Source organism: Orcinus orca, chromosome 8 (genome assembly GCF_937001465.1).
Source record: "Orcinus orca chromosome 8, mOrcOrc1.1, whole genome shotgun sequence".
In the NCBI taxonomy this organism is placed as follows: domain Eukaryota; kingdom Metazoa; phylum Chordata; class Mammalia; order Artiodactyla; family Delphinidae; genus Orcinus; species Orcinus orca.
The window spans coordinates 33,770,097-33,790,624 of NC_064566.1; the positions used below are offsets into that span (position 1 = coordinate 33,770,097).

The following is a 20,528-nucleotide window of genomic DNA, read 5'->3' on the forward strand; positions in this document are numbered from 1 at the left end:
ATAGAGACACAGATGTAGAGAACAAATGTATGGACACCAAGGGGGGAGGTGGTGGGTGGTGGTGGTGGTGGTGGGATGAATTGGGAGATTGGGATTGACAGGTATACACTAATATGTATAAAATACATAACTAATAAGAACCTGCTGTATAATAAATTAATAAAATTAAATTAAAAAAAGAATAAGATGACTTTGAATTCTGTACACATGGGACAGGGAGGGCCACTCATGGGTTTAAAGCAAGGGATTGGCATTGCAAGATTTCTATTGCTCAAAGATCTCCAGCAGATCCATAGAAAAGTCAAAGCTTGAAGGAAGAGAGGTTGGATAAGAGGTTTTTACAGTATTTAGGAAAGAGGTGAAATGACTGAGACTTGGATCGAGGTGAAGAGAAAGGGACAACTCGACTGATCTTGCTGGTGCCTTCTCACCTTCGAGTAACTTCATAAGTTATCTCTTCCATCCTTGGACCTTTATTTTGATTTATAAGAGACAACATAAAATTATGAGCATTATGTTTCAACTCCTAATCTTGAAATCCCTTCTAGCCTGGGGTTAGGACACCAGGAGGTCACGGGATTTCAGGATTTGAAAGGGTTTATTCTTGGGAATGAGCTAGAAGAAACCTCAATGAGGAGTAAAGGAAGCTTTGGGGAATGTTTCAGAGAACATGGCTTTGGACAGGGGACGAGCAGTACAGACTCAAAACAAGACAGATAGCTGATAAGCCAGCCCACACTAAGAAGTTAAGACGTTGCCAAGCTCAATAGGCTTTAATTTCTGATATCTCTCAAATCAGTTCCATACTTTCTTACTTCTATCAACCATTATCAGATTTTTGTTCTCTTTTTGAACAAACAATAATTGCTTTCGGTTTCTCTGCCCTTCTTCTCAGGGCCACCGTACACACTGCTATGGGACTGAACTTACTGTGTACTGAGAAATCTTTGATACATATATTCCAGGTTCTTAAAATATGGCCTGAACTCAACTCTTCAGCTTTCTTCCCCATATATACCTACCTTACGTAGACATTAGCCAAACTATATCACTCACTGTTTCCTGAATACTGTCATTTTCTTTGAATAGGATACGTTCTCCCTGATGACATATAGAAAGTCATCCCCAATCTACTTCTTATCTGGATGCTTTCATGGCTTTCATACTTTCCTATCTCCAAATCAGATACCATTTGTCCCTCCTTTGAATTGCCCTCTTGAAAATTTTTTTAAATTATAATGACTTGTTTATTTGCCTTATCTCTTGTAAAATGCTCCCAGTGAGCACCGAGTCTCACTCAACATTTTATCTTCCACATTGCCAACTAGGTCCTTTGCACTCTTTATTCTTTCTTTCCAAAGATATTTATTAAGCAACTACTAGGTGGCAGATAATATATTAACCACTACAGAAAGCATATAGTATAAATCCAATACATCCTTGCCTTCATGAAGCTTAGAGTCTACTGAGGAAACAGACATTGAACCAATAAAGGTAAATATGAGTACCATCAAGGATCATTCCAGGGGGCTAAGGGATCGAAAATCATGTTTTGAAAGTCAATTTAGGTTAACGGACTCAGTAGCCATTCTCAATCTCCTTCTTTCTTTTTGCTTCTTTGCTAGCGACTGAGAAATCAAAACACCCACTTTCTCAGCTTTCCTTGCAGTGGGGGTGACTATATAACTCTACTGGCCAACAAGGGATGAGAAGATCTCCAGAAGGAAGTCATTACCAGTACCACTTCTTCCACCTTCCTCCTGTCTTAAACTCAGAACCACTGGCCCCAGCCATCTTAAAACCACAGGGAAGAAACATGAACATGGAAGCCAATACACTCAGGGCAGCAGAGCAGAAGATGTAAAAAGCCCATGTCCTTAGTGGGATACCATGTTGGTGAAGAAGCAGCAGCGGTGATCTCTGAACTTCACTGTCTATGAAGTTTAAGGCACCATCAACGCATTTCTTTTGTTACATGTAATCAAGTGCAATCCAAATACATCCAAAGGAAAACTAACAGTGTTGGGAAGTCTAAGAAGGCTGCCTGGAAGATGAACCTTTTGTGCTGAACCGTGAAAAATGTGTATATGTTAATCTGTCAAAGGAAGTTGGGGGCAGTAGTAGACAGAGAACATTGCAGACATAGGAATCAAGATGGTCCCCGATGTGGGGCACTCGACTCACTGAAGATGCTACAGAGTGTATGTGGCGATGACATTGCAGAAAACAAAGGGAATAGTGTCATCATACCAGCCTGAAGAACCAGGCAGGAGCCCTGTAGAGCCATTTAAGGCTTCTGGTCTCCAACTTCAGCGAAAAGCCTTCTACAGACTCTGAGGGGGGAAATAATGTGTTTGCATTTTTACAAGCACTCTCTAGCGGCACTGTGATGACTACATAGAAAGGAGGACGGAGTAGATGTAGTGGGCCAGCTTGGAGACTGTTGCAGCAGTCCAGGCTAAAGATGGTGGCCTGGGCCAGCAGGCTGTGCCTCATAGAATATTTTTCATAGTGTCCCAATTACCTCATTCCCTCACCCCCCAGGATTGATGTTATCTTCTTCCCAGAATGCACCCTGGATTCCCAGGTGGGAATCATGACATGATGTAAGGCAGATGAAATGGGGAGGGTATACATTCCCTATTTGACAGCAGAGAAAAGTTAGACACAGAAGGCAAACTGCCTTGGCAAACATTTCATCCCTTTAGAGCGACTTCCAGGATAGGTTCTGAGGCCCATGCTTGTATATCATGCCAAGTTAGAAGAACACTTTGTCATAATTAATGTGTTATAATAAACCTTCACTCTGAACTCTTATTTTATAACTCAGCATAAAAGTGAGTTACAAACATAGGTAAAACATATTTCAGAGGTAAAACATATAGCTTTTCTGCTAATTAATTTCAGAGTGTATAAGGTGGTATAGGTTTTTTAGTCTAGGGGCCATGAGAAGGCTCCAGGAAGTAGGATTTTTCTCTACTTCAGCTGATTGATTATTGACTAGCAGTTGATTCTCTAAAAGCATCTCTGTCATGTTAGTATCATTCCCAGTAAAATGACACCTAATAGGGTCATGTTCTTCTCCTTCATCTATCACAATAGCAATCAAAATAATTATGTAAATCTTTATTTAATTTCGTTCTCCACCACAACGTTAGTCTATTTTGGAAAAATAGGTTAACCAGCATTATCTCTCTAGTGACTGGCATCATCCCTGGCACAGAGCATTTACTAAAAATATATGTGAAACAATAACCAACAATTATTGAGCAATCACTAATTAGTAGATACTGTGTTAAGGACTTTAAAGGCAACATCTCATTTATTTTCATGCTAATTTTATGAAGTAGATATAACTACTCTCTCCAGTTTAGAGTTGAAGAAAATGGAACCTAGAGATATCAAGTTGTTTAATCACAAAATTTAGTAAGTGGCAGAGCTGGATTCAGACTCAGACCACTTATTAATATATGATACTGCCTTTCTTGAATATATGAGTGAGTGAGTGAATAAATCAATGAATAGATTGACTGAATTTTCTGACAATGCACCAGGCATCATACAATCTGTTTCCAACTAGTACAAACCCTAGACTTAACTAAAAAGTATAAAAATCACCTGTTCATATACCATAACATGCTGTCACATTTGTGTTTCTCAACCCAGGAGACATGCGGCAATTTCTGGAGACGTATTTGGTTTTCACAGCTAGAAGGGGGGGTTGCCCTGGCATCTAGTGGGCAGAGGTCACAGATGCTTCCAAACCTCCTACAATGCACAGGACAGCCCCCCACAACAAGAAACTGTCTGGGGGCTTCTCTGGTCCCGCAGTGGTTAAGAATCCATCTGCCAGTGCAGGGGACACAGGTTCAAGCCCTGGTCCAGGAAGATCCCACATGCCGCGGAGCAACTAAGCCAGTGCACCACAACTACTGAGCCTGCACTCTAGAGCCCGCGAGCCACAACTACTGAGCCTGAGAGCCACAACTACTGAGCCTGCGCACCTAGAGCCTCTGCTCTGCAACAAGAGAAGCCACCGCAATAAGAAGCCCGCACACTGCAACGAAGAGTAGCCCCCACTCGCCCCAACTAGAGAAAGCCCATGCACAGCAACGAAGACCCAATGCAGCCAAAAATAAAAATAAATCAATCAGAATATATCACTAAAAAAAAAGGAACTGTCTGGTTCACTATGTCAATTGTGCCAAAGTTGAGAAACCTTGTTCTATTATCATATGACTGTTCATATGAAGTTAGATTAAAATCATATTTAAACCACTCCTGTAAAAAAAAAAATTCTCATCAGGTTAAATAACATGCAAGACTCTCACAAAATAACACTTTCCTATAGGAATAATAAGAGTGATAATAGAGGAAAAGTGGTGGGGACATTCCTTTTTCCTGTAGGTCAGCAGTGCCTTGCTAAAATGCAGAGCTGAGGAGGAAATGTACACCATTTCACTTTGTAGATACACCTTGACACCTTAAAGGCAGACAAGCCACATGACCAGCAAGGAGCCAGTAACCCATTCTGCTTGGGCCTGAAGCTATCAGCTATTACATACTTAAAAAGGGAAGGGGAACAAATAAATTCCCACAGACACATCTCAACGTTATTTAACATCTGTTTCAAAATAATTAACAAGGTACCAAGCTGTTTTACAACCTTGAAAAACCTGTCAAAAAAGGAACGCGTAGCAAAATTGCAGTTGTTGAATCTAGGCACTAGGGGGAAGCAGCACATAAGAGCGTGGGTTCATCCCTGAAGAAAAATTTAGTGCTGCATTGCTTAAATTCTCTTGGAACAAAAGAAGTAAACATGCTTTTCCCCAACATTTCTCACCATTGCCTTGTATTTTTTTTATTGGACTTAAAATTATTAAGCTGCTTTTGTTTTCTAAATAAATCTTTTATTCTCGAATATTTGTTTCTCTGTGACAAATATGTAGTGTGTATGTAGACATACAATTATGCATATTATATGAACATAAATTGCATATATTGTATGTAATTATATAAATTATACATATGCCATTTATAATAATAATGCTGGTGAACAGAATCCAATAATATCTGTCACTCTCTGTCAAGCATTTTATCTCACTTAATAATTTTAACAATTTTATGGGGAAAGTATTAGCTTTTTCCTTTTGTAGTTTAATTTCCAAGGATCAGAGGGATCAAACAACTTGGCCAGGGTACCACAGCATAATGAACTACAGAAGTGGGATTCATGTTACACATTTCAGAGAACCCAAAGTCTGCGAGCATTTTGAGATCAGGGGTCTTGTCTTAATTTCTATTCTTCCTCACCAAAGTTAAGTGCTACAAATGTATCAGTTGTAATAACAGCTTGTGCCCATTTCATGGCATTCAAGAAAAATAATTCATATGGGAAAATGAAGGAAATTACTAGGATGCATGTTAAAATGCAGATGACCAGGCTCACTCTGGACTAATTAAATCAGAATTTCTCATGAAGGGTATTTTTCTTAAAGGTCTCCAGGTGATTCTAATACACAACTATTACTGAGAATCCATAGGGTAGTGACTATGAGAGTCAAATTTTGAGTAGTTTGAGAAGCATTTTCTCACTTTTTGGTAAGTCCTCAAAGACAGAACTGAAAATGACAAATAGCTGTGGAGAAGGTTATGAAGGTGATGTTTGCCACTGAAGGAGACACAAGTTTGCAGCCCACCAACACTGCTAATGTCCCACTCAATTGTGTTCTATTCCATTTGTGGTCAATTTTGTGACTTCAGTGACAGAGGCAGGAACCTATTCTTGTCTATTTCCATAAACAGCATTTCCATGCAAGGCCAACAACATTCATAGAAGTTCGTGGTAGATACAATTAGAATCATTTCTGTCCTACATCACTGATTACCTTCTAGAACTTCAGCAGAACGTCCAAGATACATCTCGAGATGTGATTTATCATTAATACTAACTCTAAATTACTATTATTGAACACAGATCCTTGCACATAATGAACAAGTGACAACCTTTTGCTGTGTGGCTAAGTGGATAAACGGACTGACAGTGACTTATTAATTGATGAGATCCCTTGCTGGTCTTATTAGTTAATCTTCAAAAACCCACCACAAGGCTACTTAGTTATCTCTACCAGTACTTCTATCTACCCAATTGCTTAAAAAATACAAATCGATGTTGACAGCTCAGATAAGTTCTCCTTTTCCCATTTTTTTTTAAACTCAACTGAGGTAAACGTAGATCTGAATTTAGAAATGAAGGAAGGTCTGAAAAGCTTTGTGATTGTTTTAACATAACTATGAGATATAATTAGGAATATTTTATTTTATTTTATTATTTTTTTTGTAACATTTTTTATTTTAAAGCCTATTTTATCTGATATGAGTATTGCTACTCCAGCTTTCTTTTGATTTCCATTTGCATGGAATATCTTTTTCCATCCCCTCACTTTCAGTCTGTATGTGTCCCTAGGTCTGAAGTGGGTCTCTTGTAGACAGCATATATATGGGTCTTGTTTTTGTATCCATTCAGCAAGCCTTTGTCTTTTGGTTGGAGCATTTAATCCATTCACGTTTAAGGTAATTATCAATATGTATGTTCCTATGACCATTTGCTTAATTGTTTTGGGTTTGTTTTTGTAGGTCCTTTTCTTCTCTTGTGTTTCCCACTTAGAGAAGTTCCTTTAGCTTTTGTTGTAGAGCTGGTTTTGCGGTGCTGAATTCTCTTAGCTTTTGCTTGTCTGTGAAGCTTTTGACTTCTCCATCGAATCTGAATGAGATCCTTGCTGGGTAGAGTAATCTTGGTTGTAGGTTCTTCCCTTTCATCACTTTAAGTATATCATGCCACTCCCTTGTAGCCTGTAGAGTTTCTGCTGAGAAATCAGCTGTTAACCTTATGGGAGTTCCCTTGTATGTTATTTGTCATTTTTCCCTTGCTGCTTTCAATAATTGTTCTTTGTCTTTAATTTTTTCCAGTTTGATTGCTATGTGTCTTGGTGTGTTTCTCCTTGGGTTTATCCTGTATGGGACTCTCTGCACTTCCTGGACTTGGGTGGCTATTTCCTTTCCCATGTTAGGGAAGTTTTCAATTATAACCTCTTCAAATATTTTCTCAGATCCTTTCTCTCTCTCTTCTCCTTCTGGGACCCCTATAATGCGAATGTTGTTGCATTTAATGTTGTCCCAGAGGTCTCTTAGGCTGTCTTCATTTCTTTTCATTCTTTTTTCTTTATTCTGTTCCACAGCAGTGAATTCCACCATTCTGTCTTCCAGGTCACTTATCCGTTCTTCTGCCTCAGTTATTCTGCTATTGATTCCTTCTAGTGTAGTTTTCATTTCAGTTATTGTATTGTTCATCTCTGTTTGTTTGTTCTTTAATTCTTCTAAGTCTTTGTTAAACATTTCTTGCACCTTCTCGATCTTTGCCTCCATTCTTTTTCCGAGGTCCTGGATCATCTTCACTATCATTATTCTGAATTCTTTTTCTGGAAGGTTGCCTCTCTCCACTTCATTTAGTTGTTTTTCTGGGGTTTTATCTTGTTCCTTCATCTGGTACGTAGCCCTCTGCCTTTCACCTTGTCTATATTTCTGTGAATGTGGTTTTTGTTCCACAGGCTGCAGGATTGTATTTCTTCTTGCTTCTGCTGTCTGCCCTCTGGTGGATGAGGCTATCTAAGAGGCTTGTGCAAGTTTCCTGATTGGAGGGACTGGTGGAATATTTTAAACTATTCTCAGGTGGCACAAGAAAAGTGGCTTGCCTTTGGGAAGACGAGAGGGTGGGGTTTTTTTTGTTGTTGGTTTCCGTTGGATTTTAACCAAACCTCCCCATGAAAAAACGAAGTCATTCTACAGGACTTTTTCAAGAAGCCTGACTCCTATGTGTTGTACTCATGTGTTGTACTCATTGTGTTCAGAATCCATTCAAATCACTACATATAACTAACTCATAGTCAGTATCAGCATGAAAGCAATTCCTGGATGTGCTAACATGTTGATATCTTCCAGAATTATCATGCCAATTCCCACATAAAAGTAAAACCGTCTATGCCAATTGTTTGTCTGTTGCTTTGTTTTGTCATTTATATTCCAATAGGCACATCATTCTGAAGAGTGGTACTCAGGAAGCTAACAACCCTTCCAGTGAAGGTGGCATAATATCCAGTACTTTGAATGGCAGAGAGCTCAGAGCAAAAACTCCAAGTGTTGCAATGTAGTAACAAAAAGTAAAGGTGGAGACACACTTAGCAGAGTTCCCAAAGAACCTTGTAATCCACACAAAGTGTCAAGGCACAGCTGTGGAGGTGACTGGGGCATCCCCTGGTTCCCAAGACACCAGCAAAGTTCTTTAATCAGCACGAATACTGTTCTGTTCTGTATGTAATATTGTTCTTAAATATTAAGCAGCTGCCACCTGGCAGCTCTGATACAGTAGGAACGTGTCAGGAGCAAGGAAGAACAGTTTCCAATGAGAATACTAGGTCAGAGTGAATCAGAGAGACCAAGTGAGTGTGTGAGAGAGGACAGACTACACACCCACCCAGGATTAATAGAAAAAGAGGGGGTGGGAGGGCACTAGATACCTCATGCCACTGACCTTCTTTGTCCACCCAGCCTGCAAGGATGTACTTTCTGAGTGTGTGGGTTGTTTGGCTTTTTTTTTCCATCAGCAAGGATGTTGTGCAGTGTTGAGTCTGTGATACACAGAGTAGGTTGGGTTTAGATGATAAAACAGCCACGACTCTCGCGGGCCAAACAAGCTGTCCTTGTCATTCAGAATTCTGAAGATGAAGCCTTTAGAGTGTGACAGAAGAATTTTAGAGTTTTTTCAATCCCCCCTGCCCTTTTGTTCTCCAAGAGGAAGGATGTCCTTGCAATTTAACCACAGGCTTTTGCCTGTCTCAGGTTTACTGGAGCCTTCTGTGGCCAGGCCAGACGATGGAATATGGTCTGCCAATGACTCTAACCCATGATCTCAGACCTCACAGTTAGAGGCAACAACCAGTTGAGAAATAGTGTCAAGAGAGATGTCTCAGAAATGAAGCTTAAATGCCCTTACAGGAGAGTGGAGATCGAAGGTAGGCAGAGGACCTAGACCCCTTCTGAGAACATGTGTGCAGGACTGGGTCTGATTCCCAGGCATAGTGGGGGAAGGATAAAGCCCGCTTCAAGTGTGCCCAGAGGATGGCCAGGAAGGTGAAGAGCCTAGGAAACCTTGGTTGTGAGAAGGGCTGAGTGGACTCCTTAGAGCGATCAGCCTCCACTTACAGTTCAAGCAATTTCTACTATATGCCAGGCTCTTGATATGCAACAAATCCAGAAGGCACATGTTTCTATATCCATTTTGTAGATAAGGAAACTTAGGCTCATTGAGGAGCAGTTACCTGCAAGAAATCACTGTCCACGTAAGGCAGAGCTGGGGAGGGGAAGTCTTGGTTGGGCGGTGAGGAATATAAACTACCTAAGCTACAAAGTACCTTACAGATCAGCATCCAATACTTTCCTTTTCACAGATGGTGACCAGGAGCCCTTTAACAACATCATGACTTGCTCAAGCTGGCTTTGCCCACATCAGCTGAGTCTTATCTTTGTTGGGTCTTCAAACAGTGCTACCCAATAGGTTCTCAACTAAGGAAGTGATTTACTTTAATTTTCTTTTAAACCCCCATGTGTTGATGGAATGAGATAACTTTGAGGATGATGATGATGGTGATGATAACCATCCTTTAATGAAGTGACTACTATGTGCCCGTTGCTGGGCTAGCTTTCCTCTCTAGCTCCCACAATGACTCTGTCATAGATATCACTAATCCCCTTTGCATAGTTGAGAAAATTCATTCTCACCGTAGTTGCCTGATTCACTCAAAGTGACCAAACAGTATCAGGTCTCCATCTTATATTTTATTCTAAAATCTGCATTCTTTTTACATATCATGCTGAGAGAATTTGTCTGCAAAAATTATTCATTAAGAAATAACTTAGTCCCCATTTAAACTAATCAAAAACAAACAAAAATGCTATGTAGAACATCCATTGATTAGTATAAAGAAACGATTATTATACTGATTTGACCTAAAGCCTAATGCTTTGGTGAGCTCATGCACCCTTGCCTTTGATGAAGGTACAAGTTCCACTTTGCTTTTTGAGATACTAAAATTAGCCTATGAAGCCCCATTTCTGCAAGTACCAGACACAGGGAATCTAGATATCTCAAGTTGAGAACTACTTTGTTACAAAATATTAAAAATAATTCCTGCTGATTTTACACTTTTGGACTTTGTATTACACTGAATTAAATGATAAACCTCAAGGAGTTTACTCACACATTTTTGGCTAAAAGCACAGACCAGCATTGTGATTTGATTTCCATTAAGGTTACCAATGAAAATCTATGAGTTGCTAAAGGGTTACAAATCTCTTCCTGTAGCAACAAAAGCACTATAAATCCGCAAGAGCTTTTCCCTCTGAGGGAGAAAAATTACAAAAGAGAAATGATAGATGGGGCTTGCTAGAAATTTTAATTAAAGGTGTGAGTGAAAAATTCTGAATCAGGCCAGTGGCAGCTGCACTCAGACATGACCTGCTACAACAGCAGAGGCGGGGACACGTGTCGGGAAATAGCTATCCTGTGAGAACAGCCATAATACCCTTGAATTTCATTTCATATGGCTCTCCATAAAGTCTAGCTCTGAAAGGCCTTGTGCGAGACCTCCCTAGCTCAGAGAATAAGTCAGAATACAAAGAAATCGGCTCTTGGTTGCTCAGTGAAACCAGAGTGTAGACCACAGCATGTCTTTAGTGTGTGTGTGTGCTGTCCCTTGTTTGTCAAAGGACAGTATGCCCTGCCACCGTGCACTGCTTGCTGCAGTAATTAAGTAGTTAAAAGCCCTGGCCATGGAAGGTTCCGTATGAAACTTCTTTAAGAACTAGGATTGAAGAATATCAGCTACCCATATAAATATTGTAATGTTCTCCTCTTCTATTGCAGGCTTTACCAACAGGGCATTTAGGAGATGCATCTTTTCTTATCCCTACTTCCACATGTTCACTCACCAGGTTTTGACATGCTTTGGGGGACAGGAAGAAGAACTTGAACTTAATATCACATGAACATGGTTCCATCTCGACTCCATCACTTATAAATTGTCTGACTCCGGTCTGTTAATTTCTCAGGTTCTCATCTATAAATCTCACTAGCCTTGAGGGCTATTTGTTATAAGGTCATATGCCCTTAATTCAAAGTGCTTGGTAAATAGTCAAGCATTAAATAAATATAAGATGCTGTGACTATTTTTTCCTTTATTTCTAAATCACACTTACTCTCCTTTACCATACTTATTGAAAGTTAAAGACTTCTATGGCTGATTGAATTTAATTTTGACTTTAAGTTAGAATCAGACCGCTTACAAGTCAATACATTTCATGAGAAAAGCATGCTACTCCTTATTACAATCATCCTCATCGTTAGTCTCCTGTATGGATTCCCCCAAAATAACAAAGCAAACACAAAAACCACTATTCAAAAGAACAGATCATTTTAGTAACAGTAATAAGTAACTCTTATGCCTTTAATTTTTGTTACAAATTATAGAATCAAAGCCTTAAATCCAAGGGCACAGGATGATCTGCTAAGTGGTCACTCAGATATGCCTGATCTCTGTGATGTGTACCCTGACCTCCTGGGAAAGACATGGTGGATCCCTAGACCCTCGTATTTTCCTCCAGAGCAGTAGAAATCTTAGTTGGGCACACAGCTGACTAGAATAAAGGCTACTTTCCTAGTCTCCCATGCAGGTAGATATGGCCACATATCTAAGTTATAGCCAATGAGATGTAAGTAGAACAATCGAGTGAATCAGGAACTCCCCTTAAGTGTCCCTTCTTCATCCTTCCCTCCATGTTTCTGCCTGGGACACAGAGCCACCCTGGACCATGTGTCTGAGGCCCACCACTAGTGATGGTAGAGTGTTGAGCTGGAGCAACCGAGTCTCTGAGAACTTTGAGGAGCAGAGTCATGAAACCAGCGCTGGACTTTCATGATGGAGAAATAAACATCTATATTCTTTAAGTCACTGATGTTTTTCTTGTTTCTGTCACTCACAGCCAACTTATGATGTTACTTTTCCACAGCTTTGTTTCCAGAGTCCCTCAACTTTCAAAAATCCTGCGTTATGCCTTAATATTTGTTTAGTTTAGTGCAATACATTTGACAAATATTTATTAGGCAACTTTCATATGCAAGACCAAGTACTGGAGAGTATGTTGTACTGAGAGAATCAGTGAGCAACTCCAACACAAGTCACACCCCTAAGATCCTTAATAGTGAAAGAAGAAGTTATAGGGTGCCTAGGATCAGTACCTCTTAACAGAGAAAACTAATCTATCAGGGGCCCAATGTGCGGAAGGATGAAACATTAGGAGTGACAACTTAAAAATGAGATGTTAGGCAATGGGCAGTGAGTGGAGGTGCATTCCAGGAAAAGGAACAGTATTTCCAAAGGCCTTTGAGCAGGAAACAACATAGTGTGTTGAAAGAGGAGAAGTCAATATAGTTAGAGCAGAACAAGGGAGACACCAGATTAAGTGTAGAGGGAGTCAAGGTTGAAAATCTCTCACTCTATTCCTTTTTGTCTCTCTGTCACCTTCTAAACTATGAGAATAAACCGAACAATGAAAAAAAAAATGACTACAGTTCATAAAGAACAAAATTCTAGGGCCTGTTTTTCAGAATTTTCTCGTGGGTGAGGAGATGATAGAATGTAAACCCACACCAATCAAAGTATTTCCTGATTCTAGTGTTTGATTTTTTTCCCCAAAAGGAAAAACACTGAAGTAAGCAAAGATAACACTTAATGGGGTCATTGTTTTGCCCTAGTTTATATAAGAATGAACAGACCAAACTGAAACATGCAAGTCATCCCTCAACAGAACACTGTTTGTTTCCCTCTGTTTCCAGTCCTTCTCATTTGCAAAAATAAATAAACAAATGGAACTCTCTTCTTTGACAGAAGCTGGCCTCTCAGAATTTTTTGTTTCCTACGTAAGAAAATATTAATGCATTTCACTGAACCAATGTGTGCATACATCCTTTTCTCCATGGTACTGAGAAGAGTTGGGGAAAGCCTATTACAAGGATTAAAATGATCCATGGAGCACACTAGAGGGCAGGTATCCCTTTTAAATCTGCTGTAATGTCCACCCACAGACTAACAGCCAACCACTACCATTGTAGATAGCGCTCCTAGAGTGGCCCCATTTTCCCAGAATTGTTCAAATATAAGGTAAAAAATTTGCTACCTTGCTTCTCAAATAAGCCAAGCTTTGCTCTTGTTCCTCCTGTCACCTCTAAACTGTTTTCCCTGAATTCCTCAAGCCCGGCTCCTTCTCAACATCTAAGTCTCACTTCCGAAATCACCTCCTAGGAGAGGCCATCCCTTAGAGCTTTTCCTGAAATAACCCCTCCTGCTTTATGTTACATCACATGTTTCCTTCTAACATTTACCAACCTCCAAATTGCCTTGTTATATGTGCTTACTTAAAATGCATCTGTCTCTTCTAGAAAGTTACTCCTTAAAGGCAGTGACCTTGCCTTACTCACTACTCTATTTTCAAGAGGTAGAAAAAACTTTGTAGAGTATCTGGTGAATGAGTGAAACAATGGTCCTTTAAAATGAATATTATCATAATTCTCATTACAGATAACTCACAAAGATTTGAAAATAACTTGATCAAGGTTATATAGCAAGTTGATGGCAGAATCACTTGACCTCAGGGACTCTTTTAAGCTATCAATGTTTCTTCTCTTAAATTTTTTGGGAAAAAATAATGTATCTTAAGAAAATCTTCATTTTCAAAATTCTAGTCTCTTCTTTGCCTTTTCCCTCTATTCTATTAATATCCAATCAAATCTACTTTCAAACTACTATTTACATTGTCCATCCTTTTTCTTTCTACTCTCTCTGCCACCATTTTAATTAATAGTCATATCCTATGAACAATTGGAATAGCCTCCTAATTAGTTGCATTGCCTTTAGTTTCTTCCTGCTCCTGTCTATAATTCTATATGTGTCTCTCCCAGATTAATTGCCTTAAACTTCAATTTTATCATGCTATTGATCAGCATCTCCAGTTGTTGTCTGTTGCCATCAGGTTAAAATGTAAATGTTTTGGCTTACATTCAAGGCCCTTCACAGCTGCCCCCAACCTACCTTTCTCACATTATCCTCTCCTTAAACTCTCTACATGATCTCCAGCTAAACTGGCCCACTCACTAGTCAAACATCTCTTGAGTTCTTCCTATTCTTCAACCACACTTACCCTATTATTCTCCAAAAAATGTCTCGCCACATTCAAATTACATTTATTTCTCAAGACACTGAAGAATTTCCACCTTCTCTTGGAAAGTTTTCCAGATAACTCCAATGTACATGGATCCACCTGTCTCTAAATTCATCAGTACCTAGAATAGTGCCCAGCTCATTGTAGGTATGCAGCAAATTTTTGTCCAGTGAATTACTGAATCTGTGGTTGAAATCATGCTCTGTCTTATGGCAGCTTTTATTTTGTCTTATTTTATTTTACTTGTATGATTAAACCTCGGGTCCCTTTCCAACTGGGTCTTTGAGATATGAGGCCATGATTCCTATTCATCTCCTTACACACAAGAAGTAATGCCTCTTGTCTAACAGATTACTCCACATGCTTTAACCAAGTAAGCCAAATGTCACATTGTATTACTGATAAACGTACACTTTCTGATTTGTTTTATGGCTCAGGATTTAACAACTACTAAACGTAAAACAACTGACCCTACAGATCTTATCAGAGACGCACTTGAGATTCAAAGTATATCTCTCCTTTTTCTTCCGTGAGTATTTTACCATCACTGATACATTATGAAAGCAAATCGTCAATCTGAGCCATCTCTTGTTGGAATTCTAGCTGCATTCTTTTTTTTAACTTTTCTGATCCTCATGAAATGATAACCCACAGTTATGGTGTGCCAACAATGTAAGGACACCAAAACACACTATAGGATAGGTACCTATAGCTATCTACCTATAGGATAGATAACTATTTCTATCCTATTCTATACTAGGATAGAAACTAGTATAAAACAGGGTCCATACACTTCTGGGCAGCACACACAAAAGGCAGCATATACAAAAGACATACTGACCAATATCACTTCTTCTCAATACTATGTGAGTATCGTCAGTTAATAAATGTCATGGAAATTCGAAGGAAGTATGAATTAATGAAGGCTGGGGCATTACAAGAAGATACCTGAAATTCTCTTCAACAACAGTGCAGTTATTTTTGAGTCCATGTACATGTCAACCTGCTCTATACAGTCTCTACCTCCTATAAATATGTAATCTGCAATTTAACTTTACTACCTTCACGTATGTTTTTAAGAGAAAGAAAAGTAGATGATATTGACAACTTGCTCTTTAATCGCTTGGACATTGATTTAACGCAATCACAAAGAGGTCTTGCATCCACTGTAGCCAAAGCAGCTACACCCCATATCTCTCTTCCACATTATCCTATTCTGTTCCATTTCTTACTAGTACATGAGAACAGCTAATTTATTTATTGACCTATGTCAGGGGCTGCCAAAATATAGCCCATAAAACAAATATGACCCTAATTCTACTTTTATAAATAAAACTTTATTGGAACACAGTCATGTTTACTCATTACATATTGCCTAAGGCTGCACTTGTGCTAACACAACAAGGTTGAGTAGTTGTGACTGAAACCGTATGGCCCACAAAGCCTAAAATATTTATATCTGGCTTTTTCCTATCTTACCCTTGGCCTATGAATCTCTTGTCTGTCTCCTCACTCTCAGAACTTGAAAAGAGACTTTTTTGTTTACTGCTTTGACCATGACATTTGTACCTGGGACATAATAGATGCTTCATTCCTGTTGCTGACCACTCTTGGGGACTTATCAGGAGGAGTGTAAATTGTGTTAACATGGACCCAAAGCTCTGAACTCAGCTGCACATCTGGAATCACTGCTTTCTGGGTATATATGTAATGAACTCATGTAAAGAAATTTTTAAATGGCCAAAGAATACTCTGGGGAGGATTCTTGGCCCAAGAAACAGTTTTATAGAAAATGTCTTGGCCTCACTGTTGGGCTTACTGGGAGCAGAGCACTGTATTTTTCATAGCCCTGCTATGCTAAACAAAACATGTACCAAATCACCAGGCAGGCCTGGAGCTGAGAATCTGGGTAATATTTGGAGAATAAGAGTTTAGGGTAACACATTTCTAAAAACTTGTTGATAGGACCACCAGCCTGTGCCTTTTAATTAATTTATTTGACTCTTGTCAATTGATATTACCCAGAGGTTTTAAGAAAAACACACACACACACACAACAGTTGTAAAATATAAAAACACCACTTCCCATCATTCTCTTCTAGTTTCTAGGAGTAACTTACAATTTTATTCTATGCAACATTCTCACCAAAGAAACTCCTTATTAACAAGTGCAAAGTCTGACCTATTGAAACCCAGCCAATTCCTCTATGCCAGGCAGATGTGTCAGAACAAGTCAACACCAGCATGTCGATTTTTCGATACTCTATTTAAGGGACAAAGATGAACGTAACAGTGTCTCAACGTTAAATAACCTATACACCAAGATAGAGAGCCTTGCCCAGTAGATCAGAATATGTATTACATCTGGAAGTTTTATCAGATAGGTCTCCAGGTTGAGCTGCCCCTATCATGACCCATACACTCCTCAAGGCAATATGGGTGGACGGCATTCCTCCAATTTTACATCATTTCAATCCATTCTCCACTCTATAGCCTTAGCAATTTAAAATGTAGTCTACTCACATCTCTCCCCTTCAAAAAATTCTTATCTCCACACTGCCTTCAGGAGCTAAAGCTCTCATAATACAATATTATGGACATAATACATAATACTCATGAACTCATGGTTCATGAGTTAGCTCTGTGCGTCTGCCTGCCTGTCTCCCCTTTGCTACAAGCCTCTCTCCACCCACTCCCTCCCTTGTCCTCTGCTCTGAAGGCTGCACTTCTAAGAGTTTTGATAATGTCTCATTCTATCTCTGGCCCCCATTCCTCCCTTTCTATCTTTTACCCTATCCCTTTTTCTCTGGCGCTTCTGAGCCTTTGTGTATGCTGTTTCTTTTCTGATTCTGATTGAAACACTCTCCTTTCTACTCTTTTTTGGCTAACCTAGACTTATTATTTTAGTCTCATTTCAGATTATTCTTTCTCCTGATAGCTCTTCCTGATTCCTGAAGCCCACATTAATAGAAAAACCCCATGATAGGTAACACTTTATTTGGAATTCCACCCCCAAATCTAACCCCCAAAAATGTTTTACCTGAAAAGACTAATGAAAGGTAGAGCTCTAACTTAACTGTGATGTCTCCCCCAACATGATCTAAATTCTTCATATCAATGTACTAAGTACAGCTTTAAGTACTCTCCCAGCTCTCCCAAGCAATTTAACTATGCATCTCTTGGATAAATCTTTAAATGCTTTGCTATTTAAAAAAAAACAAAACCACAGAGATTGTTCTATTAAAATATGGAAAAAGTGCTCTGTTTAAAATGACACACTAAATGTATTCTAATCAAGGACATAAGACTTGTTTTGAAAGCCTTTCACTTTAAGGAAATCAAAGACAGAACACAGATGAAGGCAAGCCACTTGTAATAAAAAGCTCCAATGCCTATAGTAATATGAGAAAACACCTGTTATCCTGGAGACGTACTTGTAACAGAGTAAGTAGGCTTGCAGATAACAATATGAAGTTGCATGTAAAATAAAAATGGAGTGTTAATGTTTTTAACTGGACACGTCCGGGCAGCAAACACTGCGTGGAGGCATTTTAAGTACATCAACAGCTCCCTCACTAGCTTCTGGTTATGTGGATATTGCTGTAATCTAAGTGGTTAAAATGATGCTTGCCACCTTTCTTATAACCTGCTGTGGGTAGAGGGTCAAAAAGTGGTACCTTGGGAGTGAAGAAAATTGATCTCAGAAGTGCCAACAACAGTAGGCAGAAGAGGTAATCTTGCTTCAGAGAGAACCAAACAAATCCCAAAGCAGGCACCCAACTCTAGGCCTATACAGACCTGGCCAGATCCGAAGCTGGTGTAGATTTCAGAAACTAAGGTTGAGGTGTGGCATTGGATATAAGGAGCAAAGATGACTAGAGCATAAGTCCCACCTGTGGAAAGGGGTTTGAACGAGGCAGGGAGAACTGAAAACTGGGAACAGAACTGGGTGATGAGGCTCGGGAATGAAGATAGCTTGGCAGGCCTCCCTGGCAAAAGTTGGAGGGGCCACAGGGCTGAGATTCCTGCGGGGAATAGTGTGAGAGCAAAGTGAGACAACGAGCAGCAGACTGCAGCCCCCAGGAGGAGGAAGGACTAGGGGCTTGGCCTCAGCTGGCCTCTGGTATTTCAGCCTGCAGGTCCAATGTACAGCAAAGCTTTCTAAACTGTGCTCGTCACAGCCTAGGAAGCTCTTACTGTTCTTCCAGAACCTCCTGCGTTCACGGGTGAAACTCCCAAGAGGGGCTGTACCCACCAAATGATAAAGCTCAGCTCCAAACTCTTGCTTTGGGCATCATAGGGTCTCTGAGAAATGCCTCCAGGAAGCAAGTCTGATTTTAGTGCATTTCACTTCAATTAAGACAATGTCCCTGTTGTCATTCTATGTTTGTATTTGAAAGAAAACCAAGGGACCAGAATGGGGATCCCACCCCCAAAACTTAGCAAAGTATGCTCTCTTCCTCTACTCATCTTCTTAGGGGAAAAAGGGAAGGTAAAGAAAAGGAGAGAAGAGAATTCTGCACCATTTTTAGCCTTCCCAAAGGAGATGTTAACTGCCTGCAAAAGAACTAGCCTGCCAGCTCCATTGCAAACCTCCCCTATAAAATCCACGATGCCTACTGAAATCATACCAACTTCAAATACAGAGATCCACCCTAAAATGTGAAGCACTGTGATGAGGGTTATCAGATAACTATATTCCTGACTTTCTAGTTCAATACCCATGCCCTTTTAAAAGATATGTATGAAAAATTTTTAAAAAAGAGAAAAGCAAAGAGAGGTGTGGCAATTTTAAGTCGTGAAAAGAACACAGACATTCATGTTCTTTGAACAAAGAAAACCTGTCAGGCAACATCTTCCTCTTTAACCAAGTGACATCTGAAAAGTCAAAAGGGAAACTTCACACCCAGCTAGGAAGAGTGGTTCAGTCAATTTTGGTGATCGATGGGGGTCAAGGCTGTCGTAGTCAGATCAGAGCAACGGATTTAGGTTTCACGTTCATTTAGCAGTAAGTTGCTTCACAGGTCATTATGCAACGACTTTCAACAGGTCCAAGGAAAGTTCTGTGTGGTGTTTTTCTGCCACCCAAAACAGTCATGTGCTCTGTTGTTCTATAACATTTTCAGGTTCAGTGAGGAGATTTTAGAAGTGCTTCTAAGGGAACTCATCTCCTTCTCCTGCTTGTCAATTACTAATGTGGATAACCGGTTAAGTTATACTTCATTGTCAGAATTATCAGTAGTGTGTGACCAATTATTTATATAATTAAGCATGATCTTTATAAGGAAACACAGCTTACAGAGGAACTATATCCTTGGAATTTCTAAAAGTTCTTTGCACATGCCTCATACTCGTGCATTTGGTGAATGAGTGCAGAAATAAATTACAGATAAGTAGATGCATTCAACCACACTTCTTCTGAAATCTAAACTAGTTCTCATAAAGTAGTTTCAAGATATATTCATCCTGTTTAAAGAAGAATTGACAAAATGGATCTTTTCTAACAGTTATTTGTTTATGTGAAATAGACAAGACTTACTCAAGTAAGCTATTCTTTCTAGATCACAATTATTAATACTTAAAAACTAAAAATGAGCTAATGTTTCTGTCTACACTGGAAACCTCAGGGCCTCAAATTCGAGTCCTATCCCATTCCTATCCCCTGTAACTTTTCTTATACTGAAGTAATAAATCACACATGTTAATTTAAAGTACTACTGATATATCTGGAGGTTAGATATGGTGTCAGGAGCAGAAATTTGGCAAAGGTCCGTGGGGTTCCATGTGTTAAACCACACAGGGCAATTTGTGCTATGGGAGTAGAATGAAATTATAATTTCAGAATTAAATATTCTGAAATTATATGGTGTTTCATTTTTATTCCACAAGTGTATTCTTTTAAATGTTTTAAAGTAAAGGCTAAGATGATACTGCATACAGAAGCTGAACTCAGGTTTATACTTTCAAATAATTTAAATAATAAGCTCAATGAAGGAACACACTGGAGTATGGGAATTACACTAAGAAAAGACAAAAATTACTAGGTTACTGCCTACCACCTATCCACAATAAGCTCCAGATTGCCATTTTTACAAACTGCTACAGGAACACTAAAGGAGAAGCAACATTTTAATACCTCACCAAAAAAAAAAAAAAAAAAAAAGAATAAAAAACTGGAAAAAGATTCACTTTTGGATGCC

General features: G+C 39.3%; 1 protein-coding gene across 11 annotated transcripts in view; it reads right to left on the bottom strand.

Moving 5' to 3' along the window:
• Nucleotides 1–20,528, bottom strand: part of GAS2 (growth arrest specific 2) — a 159,550-nt gene that overhangs the window by 18,319 nt on the left and 120,703 nt on the right. Inside the window, exon 9 of one of the 11 annotated variants that reach the window (XM_049713498.1) lies at nucleotides 8,588–8,684. The exons of the other annotated variants lie outside the window; for them this stretch is intronic. Coding sequence (XP_049569455.1) covers nucleotides 8,588–8,684 — 97 coding nt within the window. The remainder of the gene's footprint in view (nucleotides 1–8,587; nucleotides 8,685–20,528) is intronic. 11 annotated transcript variants of the gene reach the window in all.